Below are 11,977 nucleotides of genomic sequence, written 5' to 3'. Positions count from 1 at the left end.
ATTCCCAGAAAAAAAAAAAAATCAAAGCAAAATACTTATTATAAAAATTACGGTAGACGAGTGAAGCTACAGCCAAAAATATACGTATATCTAAGCAAAATTCTCAATAAGTTAAATCAGAGAATCGCCAAACGAAAGACACAGAGGCTGAAAAATCTTACTTTTTAGCACAGAATAGACAACCGGACAACATAGATTTCACAAAAAACTCAAAAAAAAAAAGAAATGGAACCACCACCATCTGAACCTTCGCTAAACAAAATTAAAATAATGAACATCAAATAACCCTGAATGCCAAAATCATGATAGGAAAGGGGCGTCTAGAATAAACAGTAGAGCGATAAGTAAAACCGACCTCGACTTCTTCAAAGGACCAACGATTAAAAAGTTTAACATCTGCAGGGGGAGCCAACCCCGAGGACGTTGCCGGCAATGGGGCCGGAGGAGCAGCAGCCGCCATGGATGCGAATCGAAGCTCGCGGAGGAGAGAGGCGCAGCTGCGTCACCAGAAAAACCCTAGGCGGTGCTTGGCTGCAGTTCAGATTTAATTTAAATAGGATGGCACTGGAGAAACCCTAATTTATCTAATTCCATAAATTCGGATTAATGAAAAGCGAGGAGCTCGCACGGAAACAAAGTACTTGTTATTTTTACATTAAATATAAAATGCGAGTTGAATTCCTCGTTTTCAGATAAGTGATTTATTTAAATAATTATAAGCTGTCCCAACTCAAGCGAATGGAAAAAATTTGAGTGCGAAAGACGTACGCAGCACTGCGTATGATATTGAGGTTATATCGAGCGTATAAGGGGGTTATATCCGCGGTATAACCCCTTGTAACCTCCCTGTAACTTTTTGTAGCTTACCTGTAACCTACTAATAAATTCTTAATATATGATAACAGAAGTGCGAAACTCATTTTAGCTTACAGGTAGGTTACAGAATGTTACAGGGAGGTTATAAGTGGTTATACCACGGATGTAACCTCCTTGTACCCTCGATATAACTCCAATATCGTACGCAGCGCTGCGTACGTCTATCGCGCGCAAATTTTTTCGGTCCCAAACGCGAAAAAAATTGCATACGTAAGACATACGCAACGTTGCGTACGGTTTGAAGGTTATACAAGGCGTATAAGGGAGTTATCTTCGAGTTATACCCTCTTATAACATCTATGTAATCTTTTGTAACATACAAATAAGTTCTTAATATATGAAAACAGAAGCGAGAAACTTATTGGTAGGTTACAGAATGTTACATGAGGTTACAAGGGGTATAATGTGGATATAACATACTTATACTCTCTATTATACTCTCTATATAACCTCCAATATATAACCTCCAAAACGTATGCAGTGCTGCGTACGTCTTATGTACGCAAATTTTTTTCCCTAAATGTAGCCTAAATCCATTTAGTCATCAAATTTATTAAATTCTGATTTATGTCAAAGAGATGATGAAATGAAAAAAAGAAACATAATGAAATCTAAATACTATTATAAATATGCAACCAAACGCCTCCTAATAAGCTGACCAAAAAAGACAATCATTATATAGTATTTTAGTTTGAGAATGGACCATCATGATGTAATGAGAGTGTCAAAACATTTTCACACTAACAGTTGTGATGACTCTAACGCTTAAAATGTATTAATTTTCAAATCTAATGCTTATCTCATTTTTTAAGGATCATTAAATTATTGAGAGAATGATAAAAAACCAAAAATAATGATTAAAGTTTTATTTAAAATTTTAATATTTACATAAGAATTTAACTAATAGATTTAAGAGATTATGAATTTTATAAATATTAATGTATCTATTATTATTTACAAAATTGTCCAATTACTTATATTTCTTTTATATGGTATTAGTTGTTGTTTAAATATTAATTTCAATTTTTTTTTTATCATATGAAAAAAAAATTTAAAAGTTCAAAGAAGTTATTAAAGTTAAACTTTAAGCAATAAATTAATTTGAAGAATAATTGTAAATAGATCAAGCACACACGAACTATCTAAAGTCATGAATGTAAGACAATTATTCTTAGTTTTAAATAATATTTGATAATATTACAATAACAAAATTATAAATCTTGATGTGTGCTAGAAAATTCGCGACGGTGGAGTAACAAATTATCATCTTAGTATTGTATGAAGATTCAACACACATTCAAATAAAAGAAAATAACCAGTAGAGATATCAAGAGTTTTTATGTAAAAATCTCAGAAACGGAAAAAAACCACGTGGTATCCAGGAGGTCAGCATCCCAACCGGACAAGGAAAGGTTCCCTTGTGGGGAAGGGGCCTGATGTGTGTATTTTCATGTGACGCGTTTCTTGTCGGCTGTTGAATTGGTGGTAGGTAAGATCCATCGTGTAGCAGCTATCGAGCCCCACTTATGAGTTGTGGAATCTCCAATTGAGACCACTCCATCCTGCATATTGTGTCTTCTAGAGAAGGACTTGAGCTGCCTTCACTAGTGGTGTAACACCTTATAGGGTGGGAAGATGCGGAGGACTGACACCCTTGGCTCAACAACTACCCTCTAGAATGACTGGCGTTGGAATGGAATGCTCTGTTGCTACGAGTGTTGCTTCTGGTGGCTAGACAACAAGTCTTGAGCTACCTTCACCAGTGTTGTAACACCTTATAGGGTGGGAAGATGCGGAGGACTGACACCCTTGGCTCAACGACTACCCTCTAGAATGATTTGCATTGGAGTGGAATGCTCTGTTGCTACGAGTGTTGCGTCTGGTGACTAGAAAGCAAGTCTCGCAAGTACTTTAGTGGTGCGAATGTTTGTTTCCCACAGACAATATTAAACTGATGCGTGCTAGAAAATTCACAGCAGTAAAGTAACACATTATTGTCTTAGTATTGCACGAAGATTCATAGCACATAAAGATAAAGGAAAACAACCAGTCGAGATACCATAAATTTTTATGTGAAAAACCTAGAAAGAGAAAAAACAACGGGGTCAGGTCCAATTGAGGAAATCCACTATAAATTTGTGATTACAGTTACAACCCTTTATCCCATAGGCGGGAAATGGTTACACATTCTCTTAAGTTACAATATCGATGCGCAGATGAACTTACCATAAAAAATGGGCGATAATCGATGGTGATCGGTGGCAGCCGGCTAGTGATGGTCTACGACAATCGATGACTAGTGATCGATAGATTGTTAGTGTAGAAGAGATGTTAGATTTCATCTCATTCTCCAAACTTCAAATTTCTTCAGTCTTTAAGCTCCAGGGCTCTATTTATAGAGTCATAGTTGCAATTAATATAGAAACCTGAACCATGTAATCAAACAACCTAGAGAGATTCTCAAGATTAGACGATGTTTGATAGATAGTTGAGTGTCTTAATAATGTCAGAATTGAGCGATCTTGAGCTCCTTGAATTCATCCTGCCTATATGCTCGATTCGACTATAAGCTTATCAGACTTAACAATTGTTTCACCTTCCAAATATGCTTAAAACTTTAAAAAGTTGTTTAATGGCTTGATCGGAGTTTGAGTTAGATCATATTGGATCAATTTTGGTACCATTGGTCCTGTCTCATCGAGCCGGTCAGTTTGACTGTAAGTTTGTTAAAATCAGAACTCTTGATGACTTTTAATCAAAATTTGAACATTTCTTACTCAAAAGACCCCCCCAATATCAATGTCAAGCCTCTAGATTCATGTCGAATGATGAAAATTTGTTGTTGACGTGTCAAATCTCAATAGATTATATATATACTAATTGTATCATTTGTATTACTAACATAAAAAAAACATCATAATACAATTTTATTTCATTGTTTAATATGTTTAATCATTCTTTTTTATATAATTTCAATAATGTTTTATTTGTACATTTTTTTTATTTACAACTGTTTATTTGTTTTATTGTTTTGTGTTACACAAAATTTCTTACACATTCTAATAGATTTAGATCAAAACATCATTTTTTTATCACTTTTTTGTTTGAACTTAGAATATGCGGTTTTTTTTATAATTTTTATTAGTGATTGTATTTGATGCAAACCATCTAAACTTTGATATTTTGTCTTAAATTATTCTTCGCAAGAAAATTTTCTACACAAATATATGAATTTATAGTTGATATATTATCAATCCATTTGTTCAAGAATGATCTCAATGAAATATTTAAATTGAAAAATTCATGAAATTAAACTCATTATTATATGAATCCTAATTTAATAAAATCGATCATCATAACCGGCCATTATTATTTTTCATTGCTATTTTGGTATTTTAGTTGAGTGCCTTAATAATGTCGGAATTGAGCGATCTTGGGCTCCTTGAATTCATCCTGCCTAGATGCTCAATTCGACTATAAGCTTATCAACTCAACATTTGTTTCACCTTCCAAATATGCTTAAAACTTTAAAAAGTTGTTTAATGGCTTGATCGGAGTTTGAGTTAGATCAGATTGGATCAATTTTGGTACCATTGGTCTTGTCTCATCGAGCCGGTCAGTTTGACTGTAAGTTTATTAAAATCAGAACTCTTGATGACTTTTAATCAAAATTTGAACATTTCTTACTTAAAAGATCACCCCAATATCCGTGTCAAGCCTCTAGATTCATGCCAAATAATGAAAATTTGTTGTTGACATGTCAACTCTCAATAGATTATATATATACTAATTGTATCATTTGTATTACTAACATAAAAAAAACATCATAATACAATTTTATTTCATTGTTTAATATGTTTAATCATTCTTTTTTATATAATTTCAATAATGTTTTATTTGTACATTTTTTTTATTTACAACTGTTTATTTGTTTTATTGTTTTGTGTTACACAAAATTTCTTACACATTCTAATAGATTTAGATCAAAACATCATTTTTTTTATCACTTTTTTGTTTGAACTTAGAATATGCGGTTTTTTTTAATAATTTTTATTAATGATTGTATTTGATGCGAACCATCTAAACTTTGATATTTTGTCTTAAATTATTCTTCGCAAGAAAATTTTCTACACAAATATATGAATTTATAGTTGATATATTATCAATCCATTTGTTCAAGAATGATCTCAATGAAATATTTAAATTGAAAAATTCATGAAATTAAACTCATTATTATATGAATCCTAATTTAATAAAATCGATCATCATAACCGGCCATTATTATTTTTCATTGCTATTTTGGTATTTTATTATGATCACAACAAATAAGCTAATTTTCCAAAGTTTGTAATCATGTCATTTCTAATTTAGGGAAAGTGCAATCTTTTGTAATATTATTTATATAGTTGATCATTTTGATTAGTGTGACTTTATTTTTTTTCTTGATTGTCATATCAAAGCTTTGATTTTTCTTATGAAACACTTCTTGTATATATATTCTTAATACAAAGCTAATATATTAAACTATTTCTCTACTATTGCAATAATTTACCATGCAATGGTTTGAAAGTACTTGTGAGGAATAGTTTTGGGATAGGGTCAACCTTATCTACAACTTCAAAAGGTTATTAGCATTGGCATCTAGATCTCATTCTTAGGGCTGTAAACGAGGCTGGGCTCGTGTTCGGCTGGTTCAAATTAGCTCGGGTTCGAAATCGGCTCGTGTTCGAAATTGGCTCGTGACCAGTGTGTTCGTGTTCGACTCGATTTAAATATTTGTGTTCGTATTCGGCTCGAAATTGACTCGTTAAAATAAAATTGAGAAAAATAGATGTAAAGTCTGAGATTCGAATCTGGATCAAATATATATCTCAATGAAATATTTAAATTGAAAAATTCATGAAATACGAGTGTTGCGTCTGGTGGCTAGAAAGCGAAGTCTCGCAAGTACTTTAGTGGTGCGAATGTTTGTTTCCCACAGACAATATTAAACTGATGCGTGCTAGAAAATTCACAGCAGTAAAGTAACACATTATTGTCTTAGTATTGCACGAAGATTCATAGCACATAAAGATAAAGGAAAACAACCAGTCGAGATACCATAAATTTTTATGTGAAAAACCTAGAAAGAGAAAAAACAACGGGGTTAGGTCCAATTGAGGAATTCCACTATAAATTGGTGATTACAATTACAACTCTTTATCCCATAGGCGGGAAATGGTTACACAGTCTCTTAATATCGATGCGCAGATGAACTTACCATAAAAATGGGCGATAATCGATGGTGATCGGTGGCAGCCGGCTAGTGGTGGTCGACGACGATCGATGACTAGTGATCGATAGATTGTTAGTGTAGAAGATGTTTGACTTGATCTCATTCTCCAAACTTCAATTTTCTTCAGTCTTTAAGCTCCAGGGCTCTATTTATAGAATCATAGTTGCAATTAATATAGAAACTTGGACCATGTAATCAGACAACCTGGAGAGATTCTAAAGATTAGACGATGTTTGATAGATAGTTGAGTGCCTTAATAATGTCGGAATTGAGCGATCTTGGGCTCCTTGAATTCATCCTGCCTAGATGCTCAATTCGACTATAAGCTTATCAACTCAACATACTTAACAATTGTTTCACCTTCCAAATATGCTTAAAACTTTAAAAAGTTGTTTAATGGCTTGATCGGAGTTTGAGTTAGATCAGATTGGATCAATTTTGGTACCATTGGTCTTGTCTCATCGAGCCGGTCAGTTTGACTGTAAGTTTGTTAAAATCAGAACTCTTGATGACTTTTAATCAAAATTTGAACATTTCTTACTCAAAAGATCACCCCAATATCCGTGTCAAGCCTCTAGATTCATGCCAAATGATGAAAATTTGTTGTTGACATGTCAACTCTCAATAGATTATATATATACTCATTGTATCATTTGTATTACTAACATAAAAAAAACATCATAATACAATTTTATTTCATTGTTTAATATGTTTAATCATTCTTTTTTTATATAATTTCAATAATGTTTTATTTGTACATTTTTTTTATTTACAACTGTTTATTTGTTTTATTGTTTTGTGTTACACAAAATTTCTTACACATTCTAATAGGTTTAGATCAAAACATCATTTTTTTATCACTTCTTTGTTTGAACTTAGAATATGCGGTTTTTTTTTATAATTTTTATTAATGATTGTATTTGATGCAAACCATCTAAACTTTGATATTTTGTCTTAAATTATTCTTCGCAAGAAAATTTTCTACACAAATATATGAATTTATAGTTGATATATTATCAATCCATTTGTTCAAGAATGATCTCAATGAAATATTTAAATTGAAAAATTCATGAAATTAAACTCATTATTATATGAATCCTAATTTAATAAAATCGATCATCATAACCGGCCATTATTATTTTTCATTGCTATTTTGGTATTTTACTATGATCACAACAAATAAGCTAATTTCCAAAGTTTGTAATCATGTCATTTCTAATTTAGGGAAAGTCCAATCTTTTGTAATATTATTTATATAGTTGATCATTTTGATTAGTGTGACTTCATTTTTTTTCTTGATTGTCATATCAAAGCTCTGATTTTTCTTATGAAACACTTCTTGTATATGTATGTATTTATTCTTAATACAAAGCTAAAATGCAATGATTTGACAGTACTTGTGAGGAATACTTTTGGGATAGTGTCAACCTTGTCTACAACTTCAAAAGGGTATTAACATTGGCATCTAGATCTCATTCTTAATCCTAAGCATGATTTTTGTTAAGAGATCCACGAACAACGAGCCAAATTGACAGCCCTACTCATCCTTAATCCTAAGCATGATTTTTGTTAAAAGATTTTAAGAGATCTCTACCTCCCATGTTACATCATTGCTATGTCAAAGTAGTTTTTAACTAGGGAAAGCATTGATAGTAGCTTAAAAAAGGCATTCATGTAAACATCTAAGACATAGTTATAATTAGACAAATCCTTTTAACCATGGCATTCAATATACTCAAAATAATTCTCACAAGAATTTCAAAGCTTGGTGCATATATGAGAAATTTTATAAGAAAGTTTGTAAGACAATTTTAAACTTTACATACTGTCTTTGTTGGACTTCTGCTCTCTGGATAAGTAGGCGTGATACTAAATTTTAAAGAGACAGAAGGCGAAATTAAAAAAAAATCAATTAAAATTTATTAAAATTAAAATTTATTTTTTAAAAAATAAATAAATGTAATAAAAATAAAAAAATTTATTACAAAGAATAACTTATAATGTAAAAGTATATATATCTTTTTAATATAGATGTTATGAGTAGACCTTTTGAATTGTGTTCGACATTTTCTTTATTGCATCAAAATTATCTATCATTGATTTAATATCAAAGTTTATTATAATATTCATTTCTATGCTATCACCGACTCCTCTCTTGACACGTTTGAGTACCGCCAAAGCTTCGACGAATATTGATGTTCTTAACCCAACCATTAAAGAATTTCTCGTTGATTGCTTCGTTCAGTTTGATGATGTGGAATGACACTCTCTGGTTTGGCATGAACACAATGCCCTCGGATTATCATTTGTCTGATTATATTTTATCGATGACATTAAAAAAATGGATGGATATATTCAGTGCTCACTCGATTGATGTTCAGGCAACTTGAGAGCTTCTGTTTACTCATCCTGAAACCAAGATCTATCTTGTCGAGACTTGTTTACCTAAAGCTGAATCACCTCATCCAAACTCTCTCATTTTAGAGAACTTTTCTCTTTTGCGAGAGTCATTTGGAACTCTCCGCTTCTTGCAATTTGCTGCTTAATCAATTAGATATGGCTAGCAAGAAATGAGAAGATATCTAAAAGGAATTTTACTAGAAGCTCCTCTATAATTTTAAATATCTGTCAGGCTGTTAAAGGAAAGTTAAGCAAGAATACTAATGAATTGCTGAACTTAATTTGATCATCCTCACAGCATTTTCGCTTTGTTGTGCTGGATTTTATTTCCTCTAGCTCTATGGATGGAGCGTTATTCACGTACGGAGTATGCACAGAGTTCTGCGTGTGTACTCCCCCAGATAATCTTCCAATAACTTAGTTATTGGGGTTATTGGGGGTTATTGAGAGGTTATTGGTGTATAACCTCTCATTAACCCCCCAATAATCTATCAATACATTTTGCAGCTCCGCGCTCATACTTTTCGTTGTTATTCAGAAATTTAGTCATGTTATATGGGGTATTGACCCCCTAACACCAAAATAACCCTCCAATACTTCCCGAATAACCTCCATACGCACATAATTCTAAGTGCGTACGTAAATATTTTTCCCATGGATGGGTTCCCTTTTTTTTCTTCCATTTTTTGGTCAAACAAAGATGAGCTCTACCTGTTGTTTCATGCTGCCTGTGACGACTGTGAGGAGCTCCACCAGCTATTTTGATCATCCTCGCTGCCTTTTTAATCCTATGTTTTGCTGGGCTCTCTCTTCTCTGGCTCAATGGATTGATTCTATTTTTGGTCAGACTGTCATATCATGAGCACTACCTGCTGCTTTCTACTCCTCTGCAGGAAAATTTACCATCTGGAAAGTCCTTTTTAAGAGAATCGTAGATCTTCACCTGGAGGGACTACTGTCAATTATGTGTAGGGCTGTGAATTTTGCTCGAAGATTGTTAATTACTCGAAACTTGATTCAAATTTTGGCTCATATCAAGATAAACGAGTTGAGCAATGAGTCAAAACTTCGAATCATTTTTTTTTTTTTTTGAAACGATTTCAAGCCATATATGGATGGGCTCAAATTGACTCAAGATTAGCCATGAGTCACGAGCCAGTTTCAAGCTGGAACACATCCAAATAACTCAATTTGAGTCGGTCAGTTTCAATTTTGAACCTAATCGAGTAGATTCCGAGCTAAAACTGATCCAAATAATTCAATTTGAGCCAGGTCGTTTCAATTTTGAGCGAGATCGGGCTCTACTCAATTTTGAGTCGCACTAAATCTATTCAAGCCTATCCCAACTGGGCTCAAAATCAAATAGTTAACCGCCCTGTTTATGAAATTTCTCCATTTGTTGACATCTCGTTGAGTCTGAAATTTCAAAGTTCCTACCAGCTTTTGAGATGTTTTTGTACTCTTTGCAATCACTTCCCTTTTCTATACCTCCGACAGAAGCTTGCAAAGTTAAGCTAAAATAGTTCAAAAACTGCCTATAATAAATTTGAAATTTCTAATTGCATAGCATGAACGAATAAGGAAAAAAAAAGAAACTTCGGTTATAAATGATTGGAAAAATGGTGATGGAGATCAGCAAGCTAAAATTGGGCAAGAACTGGATCTACTCGTCAAGAAAAAATCTCACTTTTTCATGAATTAAACTTACAAAATAAAGCAATTATGATCCATATAATGTAAAACTCACATACTATTTCACATTATCTCTCCCTTCCACTTGCCACTAACCAGTTTTATGATGAAAATTTAATTCTTCTCATCGGGAAGATCTTTCTTTGGAACTTTTGAGTCCACCTGCTTCTGCACGGTTCCTTCAGCAGACCTGAGAAAATGCATTTTTAGCGCAAACATTCTAATATTTGTCTAGTTGAGTATCACCTATGGATATGGAGAATAAATATGTACTCTACTGTTCAATATGAAAAATACAAAAAACATGAAAAGCAACCTCAGCAGGCACTTAGATTAGCTTGCTTCACTGCAAGTGTTCAAATAGAAGTGAGTTTCACTTTTGAGAGAGATAATTACATCCGGACTCCGAACGCAAATTTGCATAGTTTTGCATATATATATATATATATATATATATATATATCCTATGAAGCTAGATCTACCTATCTTCAATCTAACCAGGCCTTTTTGTAGCCAAAATACTTGTGGAAATTAATATTACTTTACCTGATATTATTGAAGTCTGGCTAGACACAACTCATAATGGATATTGACAACAAATTGTCATGAAACATGACCCTTTTTATTATACCCACTGTAAGATATTTGGGCATATCCTTGATAAATGTCACAGGCTCTATCATAATTTGAAACCTAAAGCTCAAGTGAATAAGGATAGGTCTAACCCCACTGTTCTGGACACATCTGCTCCACCTGTGGAGGAAATTACCACAAGACAGGAATTGATATCTGATTTAATTGCCCCTGTGGACCCCCACCCTGACAATACCGTTTATGTTTCTGCGATTAATGTGATGTTGGATGACTCGGCAGGGCAACCTACACCTTCAAACCTTATTGAAAACAATACTGAAGGATCCTTACCTACAAAGGATGTATTCAGATCGATAATCAAGAGAGCCTTGCAACTCCTCATATTAAGGAAGTATCCGGTGCAGAGGCGACAACTCATATTTCACACACACTAGAACCTATTGTGGTTACAACAGTTGGCAATCTTTCTACTACGATTCTACCACCTAATCCGAACGAGCAAGAAATGAGTCAACCTTCGGATGAGGAATGACAGGTTTACACATCCAGGAAGAAAAAGAAGAACGAAGATCTACTTGAGCACAAGAATCTAATAGATGATACTTTTGTTGCTTCAGGTAATCGTACGCACCTCACCAATTTGTTAGCTGACTCCCTTTTGAGAACTAGAGGCAGAGGCAAGACTAAATTGGGTCGTTCCTAGGTTTTGATTTTTTTTATCTTATATGTATCCTTTCTTTTTTTGGGATTTTTGTGTTGGTGTACCGTGTGGTTTGAATGTCTTCTTTTGGGCTCATTCATTCAACCTATCTGTATCATTTCCGAGAGTTCATTCAACGCCATGCAGGTAAGAAATGATACTTCAAATATAAGATCTTACTTGAAAACAGATATGCACACACTTAATTGCTATCATAGATCATGATCCCTTGGCCGCCTATTCTAGGGCTAGGGTGGAGTTTGGTCAGCATTTGGTTAGAAGTACATTTTGATGCACAGTTTATGACCCTATAGGTTTATTTATGACAACTAATTGTCACACATTAAATTCAACTATTTTTCTACAAATACTAAAAAATAATAATTATTTAGTATGTCTAAATAAAAAAAAATATTAGCATTAAGCTTATATATATATAT

At 33.1% G+C, this 11,977-nt stretch overlaps 2 protein-coding genes across 2 annotated transcripts in view; both read right to left on the bottom strand.

The window, feature by feature from the left end:
• The window catches only part of LOC110030270 (40S ribosomal protein S5), a 10,004-nt gene extending 9,408 nt beyond the window's left edge, over positions 1–596 (bottom strand). The window contains exon 1 of the mRNA XM_020732905.1: positions 356–596. Within this exon, the coding sequence (XP_020588564.1) occupies positions 356–460 (105 nt within the window). The 5' untranslated portion in view covers positions 461–596. The remainder of the gene's footprint in view (positions 1–355) is intronic.
• A 9,621-nt stretch (positions 597–10,217) lies between these two features.
• Positions 10,218–11,977, bottom strand: part of LOC110030281 — a 13,133-nt gene continuing 11,373 nt past the window's right edge. The window contains exon 2 of the mRNA XM_020732918.1: positions 10,218–10,433. Within this exon, the coding sequence (XP_020588577.1) occupies positions 10,358–10,433 (76 nt within the window). The 3' untranslated portion in view covers positions 10,218–10,357. The remainder of the gene's footprint in view (positions 10,434–11,977) is intronic.

The sequence above is a fragment of the Phalaenopsis equestris genome, unplaced genomic scaffold (assembly GCF_001263595.1).
Source record: "Phalaenopsis equestris unplaced genomic scaffold, ASM126359v1 Scaffold000692, whole genome shotgun sequence".
Classification (NCBI taxonomy): domain Eukaryota; kingdom Viridiplantae; phylum Streptophyta; class Magnoliopsida; order Asparagales; family Orchidaceae; genus Phalaenopsis; species Phalaenopsis equestris.
This window is presented reverse-complemented; position numbering and strand designations above follow the sequence as displayed.